We start from the raw sequence: 17,926 nt of genomic DNA, 5'->3' as shown, positions 1-17,926 counted from the left end.
AAAGGCTCTTCACCCTTTCCTAACAATTTCTAATGATCAGTTAAAATAGCAACATTCACACTAAAACACCAATTGAATATCATTGTTCCCGATTTGACAACCAGACAAGCTAAAGCAATACTGACAGCCAAAAAAGCAAAAGCCTTTCAGCATGCACGGAGGTCAATGACACTTACCTGCCACTCTTAGACCATATTACAATAGGTCATGCAACATGAAACAAACAGAAGGCAGATTACTCAAAGGTCTGTGAACCTATTATTTTTCTTTTTATTTAGAGTTAGAAAAAAAATGAATTCCTGAAATACATACATATAATCAATTTAACTTTTAAAATCAGTTATCTGCAAAGATTAAATAATTAAGGTTCACACTTACCTTTTAATATTATGCCCAAATTACTGAGCTTTGAATGGCCTTCATGAACAGATTTTATATTCAAAGTATTTCAATAGGTACAAAGAGTAATTGAAAACTAATCAATTTTTCTCAACTACAGTAAAATTTTCCCCAAATATTGCTTCTAATTAACAAATCTTGAAGAAGCATATCCTTTCCACCAAAATCTTTTCCCAAAAATATTTTCAGAGCATCTCAAATGTTTTTACTAGAGATCTCAAATTATAAATTAATGTCCAACTAAGAGATATAAATCTCTTATAAAAATTCAAGTAAAAACATTATCACAATTTAATCTATAAAATATGACTTCCAGTTCTAGAAGGCACAAGAAGTTTTACTCAAACAATTCATAGCTCAGTCATGCAAAGCAAAAGTTAAAAAGATGGCAAAGTGGAAACATTCATTTAGTGCAAGACAAACGCAGTCTACTGCAGGCAAAGAAAAATAGATATAAAATCATCTTCTCACTTTCAAAATCAAGGAAAAAATTTGGCCCCTGCTCAAGGTCTGTGCATGTCAAAACTTTAAGAAGATTCCCCATGTTAAGGTACCTGTCAAGACAAGAATGAGAAAAGAGAAAATATCCCTTTACAAAAAAGAACATCTGAAATTTAACTTAAAAAAAAAATCGTAACAGGGAAAATGTTCATTAGGCCATGAATTCGTCCTTCAGGTTACCCAGACTGTGCTCGGGCAGTCAGCAAAGCGGGCTCTCCAGGTGCTGATATGTAGGACCTAGAGGTGAAATGTAGTTTTCCTGTACACAATGGCACAACTGTTGCTCTAATTCTTCTTAAAATTCTCCCAAGTTTCATTAATGGCCTTATAATGAAAAATTCTTTAAGTATTCCAATAGTGCTAGTATTCTGAAAAAGAAATTTCTGATCAAGAATTATTCACAGGTAATCTTGTTTAATATTGCACTGAACAAACAATTTATTTTAAAGCCAAATGTTAAAGAGTTTCGGCCACAGCTCACCTTTGCTTTCATCTTAAGAGTAGCAGAATATCAGACTACTTCCTGTATGCCGCTCAACAAAGCATGTACTTCTAACCGAATTTGGATTCTCAATAATTTGTGGAAGTTATTTAAAGAATTGATTCTGGATATGCAGCACAACTCTGATTCTTCATATGAATAGAATTACAATAGGATTATAAGCAACCAGATTGCTGGGCAGTCACCGAGGCATACTGTTAGAATGTTCATCATAAGGCTAGTTGCTTCATGGACTAATGAAAGGACAGCACTGGCTCCACACTCAACATGATTCGGCAAATGAAAAACTAAATCATACATATGATGGCGATGTTTGCCTACGATTAAGAAAAAAAGTCATGCAAATTTCGTGTGATTCCCGTATTTTATTAACAAATAGCTGGCCTTCACTGTGGTGTGAGTATTAATTTCTTTCACCTTTACCATTATGCACCAGCCGTGAGGGGCTAAGAGACTTACTTTCAAAGTCCAAGAAAAAATGTGCTGCATTGTGGTCTATGTCCCTGGTTAGCACCTTAATGAGATTACCCATGCCAGCAAACCTAAAAATAAAAATGGCAACATCGTTTAGTTCCAGTAAAAAAAGTTTTAAGCAGAGGCCTGGGATTTGGCAAAGGCTGGCTTGCTTGTAATTACCAACAGGTGCAGGTTTATATGCTTCTGGCTTTGAAAATTTGGAACAACAAAAGCACATTTGGCTCTCAGTTTATAGCCCTTGTCCCTCTTTTCCACATATCAAAAAATGTACATAAAGCAAAACTGGAAAGAAAAATTAGATTTTTACATTTAGCTTACAACAGTTACATTTCACTAACGTCTATGCGAGCGTTATTCCTTTAAAATGCTTAAGGCATATATTCTCAATTTAAATTAACATTAAGAATAGATTTCTCACCTAAGGAAATACTGAGACCATTATTTTTAAATACTGGGGATATATTCCCTCTTGTAGAAGCAAATCCTATTAGGAGTATAAAGAAGACAGTATTCAAACCACACTTAACCATTAAAGACTGAAAGGATATATCAATTAATGACTCATTTTTTAAAATTTTACCATACATAAACCAGTATTTCTACATTTTCTATATTTCTAAGATTAATCAAACTTTTTATTATTTAACTCATAGGTTGATTATTCAACAATATCAACTGTACACAAAAGTATGTAACTTAGGAGTTAACACAGCAAACCAACATAAAGGGAGCCAGCAAATATTAAAATTCTTTAAGTTTGCAGAGGAAAAATAATGCATTGATATAACCTTGCCCAAGAATTTGCCATGACTCAGTGGGGATGAAGGTGTAAGGAGGGGTCAGGCTTCTCCAGGAAATCAGATTCACACCTTAAAGATGTAGCAGCTACAGGGAAGGCAGTCTAAGGCACCACAAACAGCTCCTCCCCTCCCCTCCTCTAAGCTCCATGTTTTTCCTCCAAATATGGAAGCTCTGGTAAAGGTAAATGAAGTGAAATGCAAAGTAACAATATTTTCATCAATGAAAGAAAACACCTTATTACTCTACCCGTTACAAAAAAGTCTAAAAAGAGTTAGCACCTGGCGTCCTGTGCTGCGCTCCCTTCCTCCACCTACTCTCTGGACACTGGCATATGTTCCTAAGCGCGCAACGGTTATTCACTTCACAGACCAAAATCTGATGGACTGGCATACACTTCTTAGAAGTGTTAAAAGCAATTTAGCTCATTCACAGCAATGGTTAACACTGAAGGGACCCCTCTCTTAAAATAATGCCCCTTATGGCAGCAACAGGGATCTATGTTATTTTTGATACTAAAATTCCTATTACACAGAATTTCACTGAAAGGATTTTGTACAATGCATGACAGATGGACTGTCTGAGATTAAAACTAAAAGTGAAATATTTCATCTTAATTATCTTCTATACTGTAAGAAGTTTAATAATACCAAGCTTTTATATACAAGAAAAAATAAAACATCCAAAGAATGACCTCAAAGTATTACTAAATCTATTCAATAAAGTTTTTAGGAACATTTGGGAAAAAACTATTTCACAGCTTCAACTTTCAAAACCTTTCAAATATATATGGAGTATCTGTTTCCAAACATATATAAATTCTGTCACTAATAAGAACTAAGACCAAATATACAAAGAATTACCTACTGGTATCAAAACTTCAACCATAGATGGAAAATCAGCATGTGAAAGGACAGTAACTGTCTTTAAGAGGAAAAGGCAGCACGCCATTTGTTGTTAAAAGAGCTTAATCTATGGAATCAAATCAAAAGTTTAACTCTACCTAAAAAGCTGTTTGCCTTGAGGACAGTAGTCAACTTTCCTGGGACTCATTTTCCTCAGTAAAATACACATTTCATAGTAACCATCTTAAAAGGTTATTATGAGAGTTCAATGAGATTAAATACCGATTTATTAGCATAGTGTATGGCACACAGAAAGCATCCAATTAAAATGTTCCCTGTGTGATAAACCAAAATTCACAAACTTTAAAAAAATAATAATGGCTCTGTTTCTTTTAATACAAACTACATTTTTATAAATCGCAAAACCCATGGCCCACTTCTGTCAAGAATATTGCTAAAATGCTGCCCTATAATTAGTCCTATGAGGCCACCACCAAGTAGAGGAGAGAGGGAGAAGGGAGAGATGTAAGTTTCCTTACCTTAGTACTTGGATGTACACAGCTGATCCTTAGGGAAAATACTGAAACTAGCCAAGTTTATCTGCTCCATTTTTCTACAACTCCTTCAGTAAATTTCTTCCACTACTTAGTCCTCCTTTCGAGGCACCCCAGCCTAACATGACACTAATACCCCTCACCCTGCATCATACTTGGTCTTGACCTATTCATTCCTCACAAGTACACAAAGATTCAGAATCCTTTTTACATCTTCATCCCAAACAGTGACTCTTAGTTAGAAAATGGCCCAGTTTATCTAGTACGGGTTTCTCAACCTCAGGACTACTAACATTTGGGGCTAAGTCTGGTGGCTCAGCTGGTAAAGAATCGGCCTGCAAGGCGGGAGACCTGGGTTCGATCCCTGCATTGGGAAGATCCCCTGGAGAAGGGAACTCACTCTGATATTCTGGCCTGGAGAATTCCATGGACTATATATGTACGGTCCATGGGGTTGCAGAGAGTCAGACACGACTGAGCTACTTTCTCTTTCGTGCCTTTGTTGAGAGGAGTCTGTCTCACACTGGAAGGTCTTCAGCAGCACCTTGGGCCTCTACACACTAGATGCCAGTACTAACTAACCCACCACACAAGTTGTGACAGACAGAAATGATTCTGGAGAGCGGCAAATGTCTCCTAGGGGGCAAACTCCACAGCACACAGGAAGGAGGCTGTGCAGGCAACACACATCACGTGTTTCTTTGAACAAAAACCCATGGAATTTTTCAAAGGTCTGAAAACGGTTTATTATAATACTATCAGTTGTCCTATCTTTTAATGGTCTTCCCTGTAGCTCAAATGGTAAAGAATCTGCCTGCAACACAGGAGACCCGGGTTCGATCCCTGGGTCAGGAAGATCCTCTGTAGAAGGGAATGGCAATCCACTCCAGAATTCTTGCTTGGAGAGTCCCATGGACAGAGGAGCCTGGCGGGCTACAATCCATGGAATTGCCAAGAGTCAGACAGGACTGCGTGACTTAACACTACACTACACACTATCTTTTAATAAAGTCAAAGTTTTACTCAGTCCTATCCAACTCTTTGTGACCCAATGGACTGTAGCCCGCTAGGCTCCTCTGTCCATGGGACTCTCCAGGCAAGAATACTGAAGCGGGTACCCAATCCCTTCTCCAGGGGATCTTCCCAACCCAGAGAACCTGGGTTCTCCTGAAGTGCAGGCAGATTCTTTATCATATGAGCCACCAGGAAGCTTATTATTTTTTAATAATAAACAAAAAAATTAAAACCATATTCCTGCTTTCACAGTTTACAGTTAAAAAAAAAAAAAAAAAAAAAACTCTCCATCTCCAGTGTGAGCGATTTCAATACCCATGAGTTTGCTGCTGCTCAGTCCTGCCCGACTTTAGGTAACCCCACGGACTGCAGATCACCAGGCTCCTCTGCCTATGTGATGCTTCGGACAAGAATACTGGAGTCGGTGCCATTTCCTTCTCCATCTCAGTGTGACTGTGACATAACAGTATTTGTCAGTTCTGTCAGGTACCAGACTGCCAGGGTTTAATACCCGCCCCCACCACCACAGCTCTGCCACTTCTAAGCTTTGTGACTTCAGTCAAGTTTCCTCACTTCTCCATGCCTCAGTTTACTCATCTGTGTGTGCTCAGTCATAACCGACTCTTGTGACCCCATGATCTGTAGCCTGCCAGGCTCCTCTGTCCATGGGCTTTTCCAGGCAAGGACACTGGAGTGGGCTGCTATTTCCTTCTCCATCTCATCTGTGAAATATATATAATAACCACCCCCACTGCAGAGGGTTCATAAAATCATTAAACGGGTTAATGCAGTGTAAGCAAAACCTTCAGGACCACGCCTAGCAAAGCAGCCGCTGCCCGTGCTCTGGCTGCTGTCAGAGCAATCTGACTGACCCGCAGGGTCTGTTCCCAGCGGCAGAACCTGTGCACTGAGACTCTGGAACCCTTGTGTTTCCTGCCCTTGAGGAAGCCTGTCTGTCACAAGCCAACATGTAGTTGAGAGTCACACGACGTGTCCTCAAGTCCTTCATTTCTCGTTCAATTTGTTCCCAAGTTTCAGCTGCTGCCATTTGCCTCAGTTCAGTTGCAAGATTTTCCTCTAGTTTTAAGGTACCCTAGTTTCTTTCAATCAATGTCCCTTTTACCTTTTTAGTTGAGCAGAGTCTCTGTCATTTGCATCTAAAAGAGTTCTAATACGATCTCTGGATTTCAGATGAATAAATGAACCTGATACAAAATACATAAAAGATTTTTCACATTATATAAAACTTGGTCCAAAATACTGACAGACTTGAGAGGCACTATTTCAAAGTTAAATAATAAAAATTACTATTTACAATGCTAAACTGTAAGTCTGACAATCTGATTTCAGGAGGAAAAAGTAAAGAATTTCCTTTTGATTTGCTTTTTATTGTAATTCTTGGATTTAAACTAAACATTATAAATATTTACTAAATAAGCTAAGAAGAAATTTAATATGCAGAAATCACATATAGTTGACTTCAAGTGTTTGCAAGGTTTCTGGTGGAATTTTGTGACCATGAGCTCTTATTTATATGTTTGTTTCAAAACTGGCAGCTTATCTGGAAAGGAACATGTTCTTCCCGGCTGGTAGTCTGTCAAATGTATTTCTGAGCTCACAAAAGGCACTTATAAATATACCAGACCATTTTCCCATACAACATTTGAAAAGAAGTTTCCTTAACTAGAGTAACAAGCCCCTGGAGACACAACTACATGGTACAGTTAATGTGCTATTTCATCTTTCTTTCCAGAAAATTCCTAAGAGATGCTGCTACTTATTCACCCTTTTGAGCTCAGGGGGTCTTATAATGCTGTCTCCTCTGCCTAGAATGCTACTTTCAAGGGTTTTTCCCACAGCTGGCTTCTGTTCATCCCTCAGTGTGTATGAGTGCTTACTCGCTTCAGTCGTGTCTGACTCTTTGCGGCCCTATGGACTGTAGCCCGCCAGGCTCCTCTGTCCATGGAATTCTCCAGGCAAGAATACTGGAGTGGGTTGCCATGCCCTCCTCCAGGGATCTTCTTGACCCAGGGATCTAACTCTGTCTCCTACAGCTACTGTACTACACGCGGATTCTTCACCGCTGAGCTACTGGGGAAGACTCTCGCCCTCCAGGCCTCGTCTCAAATGCCCCCTCTTCAGAGAGGCTTTCGTCCCTAGCCTTACCAACAGTAGCTGTGCCCTGCCCAGTTATCTTCCATCACATTGCCCAACTCTCTCCTTCAGCACACCTAACATATTCTGAATGACTCTGGTTAGTGTCAGTTTTGTTCACATCCAGTTTATAAATTTAATAAATACTTCTTGGTGTGGGAAGAAGGAAGGAAAACTCAAAATACTGACAAGATTCACTATAAATCACAGTTTCTTAAACTTGACACGATTAACCATGTAATTCTTTATTTGAGGGCTGTTCCCTACATTGTAGGATGTTTAGCAGCATCCCAGACCACTACCCACTAGACACCTGGTATCACCCCAACACCCAGCTGTGACCACCAACGAGGTCTCCAGATATCATCAACTATATTCCCCAGGGGGCAAAACTGCCCCCACGTAAGAGCCACTGCATTAAACCACGGACATGAAGCGCGCTCTCAGGTTAGCTAATCAATCCTACTCTCCTCTCCCAACCTCTACCAGCTGACTATTCCACAGGCTTTTAAACAAAGAGTGCCTCAAACCTCAACCAATAGCTATTCCATCCTCACATGAAGAAATGACCTCCTTATATTTTTACCCCCCAAAAGAACAAGAAAAGGAAACACCTACTGTCCTTTATACCCCCCTTACTTCATTAACAATCACTTGCTTTACCTCTGCACCTGTTCCTGACAGACGCCCTTCCCTGAGGGGCCTCTTCTCCTCTCTATATGAAAAGCAAGCCTTCACAACCTCTCTACAATCGCATCATCCTGCCCATCCTCCCTATAGCAACCTGTCAAACGAGCTGTAACTATGTCTTCCTATTTTTCTACCTTTCATTCTCTCAGCTCATTCCAGTCTGGCTTTTACGCCCACTACTACTATGAGGAAGCTGGTCCTCTGTTAAGCTCACCGAGACCTGCATCTGGTAAAATCCAAAGGCCAATTCTCACAGCTCAACTCACTGGACCTCTTAATAGCCTTTGACCCAATTTATTATTTGCTCCTTCCTCAAACATTTTCTTCATGTGACATTTAGGGTAATACATTCACCTGAGTTTCCTTCTTGCTTTACGGCTATTCTTCTTCTATACACTCCTCTTTGGCATACATGCAGCTATTTCTCCCATCTTAATACAAAGCAAAGACTCATCTGGATACCATCTCCCGCCCCAGCTCCCACTCTATTCCCAGCTTCTCTGTGCAGGAAAATTCCTTAAGAAGATCTGCCTACACTCAATGTCTTTTATTTCTCTGTTAAGTCCACTTCAACCTCGCTTTCTGCCCAATCCTGTACCACCAAAATTGCTCTGGCAAGGTCATCAAGTAACACCCACTGCTAATTCCAATGATCAGCTCTCAAGTCCACAGCTTATTTCACCTGTCAGGAGCATCTGACATAGCTGACATTCATTCCCTCCTTAATACACTTTCACCATTAGCTTAAAGGATACCCCATCTCACCTCCTCCACTGCTCAGCAGCCTGCTTCTTGCCACCATCACCTCCTGCCGGGATGCCTTTAAAAGCCTCCTAACTGCTTCTACCTTTGCCTCCTGCTACAATCTCTGAGGCAAAGCAGTCTTTCAAAAATACAAATGGACATCTCTACTCCACTCAAAAACATGCAGTGGCTTACTCCTACACTCAGAATAAAATCCAAACTCCTTACCAGGTCGTACAAAACATGACATGATTTTTCCCTCTCTCCAGCCTCACCTTCCATCACTCTCAACAGCAGCCTGCTGCAGTTTCTCTAACACAGCAAGACTTCTCTCTCCTTGGAGTCTCTGAACTTGCTTTGCCCTGGCCTGGGATGCTCTGTCCACAGACCTTTCTTTAAGTGACAAGCTATTGCACTTCCTGCGGTCGTCGCTTCAATTAGACCACCTCAGAGAGTGCTTCCTTCACCAATCTGTCCATCATACCTCTTCTCTTTCTCCTCTCTGTCCCCTTCCCAAATTGATGGTTAGCACCATCTAACACATCCTCATTCCTTTGAATATGTTTAGTCTGTCTTCAACTGCAAGCAGAACTCTAAGGAGACAGGAGTTTTGCTTTGTATACTATTCTATCCCCCCGGAGAAGGCAATGGCACCCCACTCCAGTACTGCTGCCTGGAAAATCCCATGGATGGAGGAGCCTGGTAGGCTGCAGTCCATGGGGTCATGAAGAGTCGGACACGACTGAGCGACTTCACTTTCACTTTTCACTTTCATGCATTGGAGAAGGAAACGGCAACCCACTCCAGCGTTCTTGCCTGGAGAATCCCAGGGACGGGGGAGCCTGGTGGGCTGCCGTCTATGGGGTCGCACAGAGTCAGACACGACTGAAGCGACTTAGCAGCAGCAGCAGCTATCCCCCATATCTAGAATAAAGCCTGGGATATTGCAGGTAGTAATAAATATTTATTGAGTAACTGCATGATTAAAAATACACGAAGAACTTCCCTGGTGGTACAGTGGATGAGAATCTGCCTGCCAAGGCAGGGGGACACGGATTCAATCCCAGATCTGGGAAGATCCCATGTGCTGAGAAGCAGCTAAGTCCGGGAGCCACACCTGCTGAAGGCCGTGCCTAGAGCCTGTGCTCCATGAGAGAGGCCACCGCAGCTGCGACAAAGAGTGCCCCTGCTCTCTGCAACCAGAGCTGCGAGCAGCAATGACACAGTGCAGTGGTTTTGGCAGGGGGTGGGCAAGAAATTAAAATGTGTCTGTAAAATTATAGGAGTATTCCAAAGAGGAGAAAACAAATACCAAAATAAACACTGACAACTGAAAACTCTTGCGTTGAAAAAAGAAAAAAGAAAAAAAGAAGACCTGAGAATTTAGGAAAAGCTTACTCCCTTCTCAAATACTATGAACATCAAGAAAATTACAGTTTGCCAAGATAACTTACAAAGAGCCTAATATCCTCCCAAAGCCATAAATATGGCTCCAAAATACAAATAAGGAGACTGGCCAATATCAGAATTCTGATCTTTGTAAACCTGAATTTTACTCATAACATTAAACAGTAATAAGCTTTAAGGTGTGGGTTTAAATGTTAATTTCCTTTAGACTATATATCCTCCAAAGAAACTATCTGGGAATTCTTCACATCTTCTGATAAAAAATTAAAATCAGAGTGTTAATTGTGCCCCCTCAAAATTTTACGAAGACAAATTCCAAAATCAGGCCAATATCCATTATCATCTTCAACTCAATAAATGAATAAAGAACACAAAGAAATATGAAGTGTTAAGAGAAAAAGGAGATACTGAAAAAATAGTTCATTCTTTCTAACAAAACTTAAAAACAATCGATTTCATAAGAACGCTTTAATATCATCCCATTTAATTTATGGTGACTAAAAATGCGTAAATGTGAAAAAAATTTGTCAAAATGATCACTAGAGACTACCATTTTTAGTGTTAAATACAAATTTCTTCTATTTACCCAAGCTTGGAATTCTAGGCAAAAAGGTCTTCTTTTGCCTAGGATTACATATTATCATACAATGTTCCTGAACCATATTCTGTTGCATATAAAATTTTACTTAATATTAAATACGCTACTTCTCGATCTTACAGCTATTCAGACCTCTGAAAATCTTTAAAATCAACAAAATGGTGGGTACGGAATTCAGCTATGCTTCTGCTTTACTTGTCTACCAAGAAATTTTTGATTCTCATATAAGCTGTACCATGACTCTGAAGCAGTATTAAATGGATGGAAAATGAGTAATGAAAAACGTGACACCATGTTCACTAACAATGGTACACACGTGAAGGCCAGGAATGACTCCAGAGTCACAAGCTTACGTTTTGTTCCCACTCTTCAGTTGTGTATTCAGAAACTACTACACAATGTAATGTAGCAAACTGCAGCTTGTACAAGCAAAAAATAATGAATCCCTTTAATAGTTCTCCTTCCAAAGACAAACTACCAGAGACACAAGAGAGTCTGGAATTGCTTTGTGACTATATTTAACCAAGTAGTTATTACATGTTTAAAAGTCTGCCTTACTGTAAAAAGTACCAATACTGTACTCTGCAGATAATTAACAACACCTTCAGCAAAAAAAAAAATTACTAATAACTTCCACCTGCTGGAGCCTGTTGAAGAAATAACCAAATTCACGTGCTCTATCTAAGAGAGTAATTACAGAAATGACACACACTGAAAAAAGCCTTCCATCAGTCTACTACACAGAAAATGTTGCAATCTGATGAATAAAAAAGAGAAAGGCAGGTAGAAATTCATAGGGCTTTGCTATCTTGAAAGCCATTACATAACTGCAGTGCAATATTTCTAGGTCTAAGGTTTAAGGACAAAAACATTTCTCAAGAGATTACACAAAGCAGCAAGTACAGGCTAAAATAGTAGAAACCTGAAAATAATTCAAGTGATACCAACAATCTCACTTGGCATGCTAGCTTCTGAAATAAATAATTTCAGGCATCATCTTCTTCAAACACTGCACAAAGTTCTGTTTGTAGACATGCTTCTATACTGCATCACCACCACCATTTGAAAGCAAATGCCAATTTAATATTGCAGATGAACAGAAGTGACTCCAGCTGGCAATAGTAGAAGAATAAAGAATTTTCAATAGGTCAAACTTTTAAATCTATTACAATGAATAACATTATAATTCTGATAAATTTTCAGATTTATTCATCTACCTCAGAAATTTATTCTACAATGACTGTCAGCTTTGGCCTTAGGTGAATATTGAAAAGTGAAAGTGTCAGCTGCTCAGTCATGTTTGACTCTTTGCAACACCATGGACTGTAGCTCGCCAGGCTCCTCTATCCATGGAATTCTCCAGGCAAGAACACTGGAGTGCGTAACCACTCCCTTCTCTAGGGATCTTCCCAATAACGATATTCACTTTTGCGCTTAGCTGAATATTAATTATTCGCCAAATGGTATATTCAGCGTGGTGGTGGTTTAGTCGCTAAGTCGTGTCCGACTCTTGGCGATCCTGTGGACTGTAGCCTGCCAGGCTCCTCTGTCCATGGGATTCTCCAGGCAAGAATACTGGAGTGGGTTGCCATTTCCTTCTCCAGGGGATCTTTCCGACCCAGGAATTGAATCCAGGTCTCCTGCATTGTAGGCAGATGATTTACCAACTGAGCTATGAGGAAACCCAAAGGAAATACTCGATATAGGACAGGGTTCATATTCAATAAATATCTAATGAATTAACTTAATGACTGTAAACAGGTGAGTCCAATGATATTTCTTTAAAGGATCAGTTAGGTACACAGTAGTTTAAAGGAGAGGTATAATCATAATTCCTTCTTAGCTTCTGATATAGCTGCAATTCACACTAGGAACACAGCAGTTAATGGTATTAAACACACTAGTTTTATGTAAGAAGGTGAAAATCCCCAATAGGTGAGCAACAGTATGCTGCTGCTGCTAAGTCACTTCAGTCATGTCTGACTCTGTGCGACCCCAGAGATGGCAGCCCACCAGGCTTCCCCGTCCCTGGGACTCTCCAGGGAAGAACGCTGGAGTGGGTTGTCACTTCCTTCTCCAATGCATGAAAGTGAAAAGTGAAAGTGAAGCCGCCCAGTCATGCCCAACCCCTGGCGACCCCATGGACTGCAGACCACCAGGCTCCTCCGTCCATGGGAGGTTGCCATTGACTTCTCTGAGCAACAGTATAATGGAGACAAATAACCAACTCAAACAAGTCTGCCAATAAAGCATCTGCAATAATTAATATGATGTTACTCTGTCTGCTCTCCTGATGGCACTGCAAGTGTAAATCACACACTCACCTTCCTGCTCCTACGTCTCCCCTGTCCTCCCCGCCTTCTTGCCAACAAGAGAAGCTGCTCAAAAGAATCATTCTGACACGATGACAATGACAGTGACAAATACCTGCTCGTTACATGGTACAACCAAGATTTCCCTTCTGCTCCTGACCTTGCTGTTTTCTGATCTTTTTTGTGGTAAACGTGCTTAAGCAGAACCTGAGCTCCCAGGACTGCAAGTCTCTCCCCATGTCTGGTTCCACTAAAATTGCAAAATAAGGAGACTCCTCATTCTCTCTGTGACTCTAGATTCATAGAACCTTTCCCCCTCCCACCTGAACCCTTAGAGCATGAGCTATCCAAGAACAAAAATTCGGAGAGGAAGCATGAAATTGCTGTTACTGTCGTCCTTAACGCAACAGGGATAAGCAAGTGCTGAGGAGTCAGAGGTGGACTGTGATGGTTATTCACCTATTTCTCACTCCCCACGCCAATCTTTCTATAATCTGCTTTGTGATGTTGGGACAAGGAAGCTGTGAAGTTCACGTCTTAGACTACTTTGTCAGCTGAATGCTCAGTATATTGCCTGGGGGAGCCATGAAAAAAAAAAAACTGGAAGGTGGGAAGAAAGAAGGTTCTTCTTTCTGTTTTTCAAGTTCTATTAGCAATTCCTGTGAGTAAAAGGCAGCTGTGGTTCCAAGTTCTAGTTTCTGTGGCACTCCTGGCAGCAGGGAAAGGCCTAGCTGCCCCCTTCAGAGGTCTAAGCATCCAGTCTTCCTCCTTCAAGCATCTAAATTCTTCCTAATCCACCTCTTGCCTTTTGCTTTAGAAGTGATGGCTACTTCCTGTGGGTACCATTAATATCTAAGTTACTTCATCTGATATAACACATATATACTTGGTCTTTATCACCAGTTCCTTACACAGAGCTCCTAAATACCTTGACTTTCCAGGGTGGCAAGAGCCTCTTTCGTTTTTGTAGCTGACTCTTGGCAAGCCTCTAGTTAGCTTCAAGATGGGGACTGGTTGCCACGAAGACCAAGGCATAACCAGAGAGCTGCAACTTTCAGCCCCAACTCCTGACCTCATGGCATTCAGGCCAGAGCAGCCCACCTCCACATGCCCTTAGCCACTCCACTCTACTGAAGTCCGGGTTGATGTTGAATCAGAGAGTGCCTTGGATGTTAGGTTAAGGAATTTTATTCTTTGCAATGAATATATTCTCTATTCTCTGTAAAGGAAGGGTTATGGGTGGCATTAAACATTTTTTAATTGTAAAAAAAGAATTGAGTTTGATCAACGGCCGATGACTTATCATCAGTCAGGCTTGCGTAACGAAGCTTCCAGGCTGGTAAATGCAGCTACCCACTGGAAGAGTGGGACAGCCCAACTCCACAGGGACAGAAACGTCTGTGCTTAGGACTTCCAGACCTCTCACCTTATGTACCTCTTCACCTGGGCTGTTCATTTGTATCCTTTATAAAATCCTTTATAATAAACTGAAACAAGTAAAGTGTTCCCCTGAGTTCTATGAGTCATTGATCAAAGCAGATCGCTAAATGTGAGGAGGGAGCTGTGGGAAGCCCTGATTCATGGGAGCTGGTGAGAGGCAGAGGAGGCCAAGGACTTGCGCCTGGCATCTGGAGTGGGGGACAGTCTCATGGGACGGAGCCCTTAACCTGTGAGGTGTACACTCACTGCACACAGTTAATGTCAGAATCAAAAGGAAGTGCAGGACACCTAGATGGTGTCTGGAGAGTTGGGGAACTGGTGGGTGTGAGGGAGAAACTCCACACATCTGGTGTCAGAGGTGGTGTTGGAAAACAGTCCAGAATTGGTGACAGAAGTGTTGTACGTAAAAAACACAGACCCCAGCATCATTTTGCTTGGGCTTCCAACACTTGTGTAAATACATCTACATATTAAATTTCCTGTTTTAAAATACTTAGCAAGGTTTCTGCCCTCCTGGTTGAAATCTGACTTATACAGAGGAGCCCCAAAGAATAATTAATTCTTAATTATTATTATTATTGCCAATACTGTCTAATCTAGCCTCACCAGGTAGTGTAGCTCCCAATAAGGTGACACTGATTCTCCTTACTCTGAAAAATACAAAGACTGAGAAGCAGGATCTTAGGTGTTTCTGGGTGCCCAGCTACAGTATCATTATAGTAGTACTAAAATCTCACAAGCACATGTCAAGATCAATATATTTTATTAGTCTAGCAATTACATGGAGTTAAGTTACTGGCCTTAAAGAAATGTGACATAAAGAATGGAATGAAAATTGGGGGATTTTGATTTCTAGTTCTGACTCTATCACAAAATATATGACTTTACATGAGTCAGTTTACTACTCAGACTGGACCTCTCACATTTCTTCTGGCTGTGATTCTACACATGGTACAATACACCTTTCCTAATGCTGACATCTAGTGGATACACTTAAATTTAGCATTTAAAAATGAATAGTCTTAGTTACGCTATTTTAAGTAAAAGACTTACTAGGATGCCTGGTTATGTGCAACAAGTACAATAAATTAGCAGACCAATATTGCTCCTTAACTGAAAGTGAACCATGATAAAATAATATTACATCAGATTGTCCTGGCATCTTTGAATTTGATTCAGAGATAATGGGTACTCTTCCATACACCCACCCATTAAAAATTAAACCACTATGAAAATTAGCTGCCTGAGTTACAAATTTAGAAGAAAGTAAAGAAATGCTTCCTGCTCAAGTGTCTGCATTCAGGGACAGACACAGGATATGCCAAGGGCTAGTACAAATTTCTAAGGTAAGTGACTTAGGAGTATTTAAGATAGTGTATGATGGAAACATGGAAAAAAAAAAATCCTGAAACTCAAAATTACCTGTTTTATAAGGATTTATTATGAAGGTTTCTCTTTCAAAACTATGACCACTGAACAAAAACAGTATTCCGAATTTACTTTCTTAAAACCTACCACTATTTTGAAATCATGAAAAGATTATATATATCAATACCTGTATGTGGTAAAAATAAATATATTAAAATGCAAGGGAATGATAAACACAATTAGGATACTGGTTATCTCTGGGAAGGCACAGGGCCATAGAATTGGGAAACTTCAAAGGTTTAGGAAATACTCTAGTCCCTCAATGGCTAGTAGAGTCATGGGATTCTTTTTAAGCTTTTAAATTCCTAAATAAACTCTAGCCTCTGGCAAACATTCTATTATATTATATAGTCACTACTCAATAAACAGTTGAATTAATGAATGAATTACAATTCAAGTGAAAACAGCTTGTTCATCAAAGAAGAGCATATCTAAACCAAGGGCATCCGTAAAAGGTGCAGCTTTAGGTCAAATGAAACAAACTGCAACTTTACAAAGTAGGAGGTAAGCTTATGGAATGTGCTACCTACAAAGGAATAATTCAACTATAAGTTGAATTAAATCCACAAAAGCTGAGAAACTCAATTAAGGGTAAGGCTAACAGGCAAAGGTTTATTGCTAGCACATTAAAGCTGGTCTAGACAGCAATGATATTTTCCCACAACACTTTATCACCACTGAACAAATATTCATTGGTATTTCTCATGTTCTTATGCATTACAGTGAGAGCCAAAATTCTTAAAATCTTAATCCTTAAACCTTATATTTATCCTCAGAAAAATCGCCTTTTAACATATCTTGGCAGGGAGGTTAAGGGCTACAGAGACGTTCTCGTCCACTACATAAACACATTCTGCCTCATTCTCCAAGAATGAGAGCCCCTGATTTCTCTCCCAGCCACCAACCTACAGCAGAAAGGGCAAGGAACTCGGGCCTCACTCCCAGGTAAGAAGGTCTCAAGGTGGTGAAAAGGAGGAAATACGAACCCCCCATCATTCTTTTCCCTCACAGATTTCAGAGCAGGAAGGTGAGGGGGAAAAAACAGGAGACTTCCAAGCTCAAAAAAATCTGCCAGTATTTGATATACACAAATAAGAATTTCTAATTATTACATTATGACTGTAATGGTTAAGAGGCTCTTAAAAACTGTCCTTCAGGAACTTCTCTGGTGGTCCAGTTGTTAAGACTCAATGCTGCCACTGCAGGGGGCACAGGTTCAATTTCTGGTTGGGGAACTAAGATCTTGAATGCCACAAAGCACAGCTAAAAAAAATGTTTTAATTAAAAAAAAATTTTGTCCACTTTCCCTCATAATTTGAATTAAAAAATAAAGTATTCTCTGAAGAAAGAATTCCATTTTCTTGGCGGGGGGGGGGGGGGGGGGGGACTGTGGTTTCTTCTGTTTTTTGGCTGCACCATGTAGCACATGGGATCTTAATTCCCCACCAGGGATCAAATTTTTGCCCCCTGCACTTGAAGCACTCTTCCTATCCACTGGACTGCCAGGGACGTCCCTGTGGTTTCTCCATAATGTTAACAGTCACCATGAGGAGTGAAAGATACCAGACAGAAAGGCTTAATATCCAATCATCAACGAATAAGAAAATCTTAGACCAGGAAGGGACCATCCACACTAGCCTTGGACTGATTTTAAGCTTCCAAAGAGAAATAAACTTCTGTTGTTTATGAACCTAGTTGGTGGTCCTTTGTTAAAGCAGCCCAAACTAAGACATGCACTAAAATGGAAGACTCAAGGTTGACCATCTAACCTTAGTAAGAATGTATTCTACAACATCTATTTATGCCAAGTTGTAATCGAGTCTCTGCTTAAATACTTTACTCTGCATGAGTAGTACATCCAAAGAGGAAGTCATTCTGTTTTCAAATGACACCTTTCTAGACTTGAGTCAATTTTTAAAAACTTTTTTAGAAACTTCAGCCAATAATCAAATGACACACAATCTGACATGAACCCCACTCTCAACCACCACACAAAACTTGCATGAAGCTGAATCGTGTTAATTTCTCCTCCTTGGTCCCAGTTTTCACTGGCCTCCTAGAAC

The 17,926-nt window shown here is 40.2% G+C and overlaps 1 protein-coding gene across 18 annotated transcripts in view; it reads right to left on the bottom strand.

The window, feature by feature from the left end:
• The window catches only part of CYRIB (CYFIP related Rac1 interactor B), a 147,762-nt gene that overhangs the window by 31,065 nt on the left and 98,771 nt on the right, over positions 1-17,926 (bottom strand). For 9 of the 18 annotated variants that reach the window (XM_059893173.1, XM_059893172.1, XM_059893175.1 and 6 more), the window contains one exon: positions 871-953. In XM_059893173.1, coding sequence (XP_059749156.1) covers positions 871-943 — 73 coding nt within the window. In that variant the 5' untranslated portion in view covers positions 944-953. Of the gene's footprint in view, positions 1-870; positions 960-1,861; positions 2,267-2,297; positions 4,303-6,213; positions 6,296-17,926 lie in introns of those variants that run through there. The other 9 variants (XM_059893180.1, XM_059893181.1, XM_025001486.2 and 6 more) reach the window with 7 other exon arrangements.

The sequence above is a fragment of the Bos taurus genome, chromosome 14 (genome assembly GCF_002263795.3).
Source record: "Bos taurus isolate L1 Dominette 01449 registration number 42190680 breed Hereford chromosome 14, ARS-UCD2.0, whole genome shotgun sequence".
NCBI lineage: Eukaryota > Metazoa > Chordata > Mammalia > Artiodactyla > Bovidae > Bos > Bos taurus.
The sequence above is the reverse complement of the archived record's forward strand: the minus strand, read 5'-3'. Positions and strand labels throughout refer to the sequence as shown.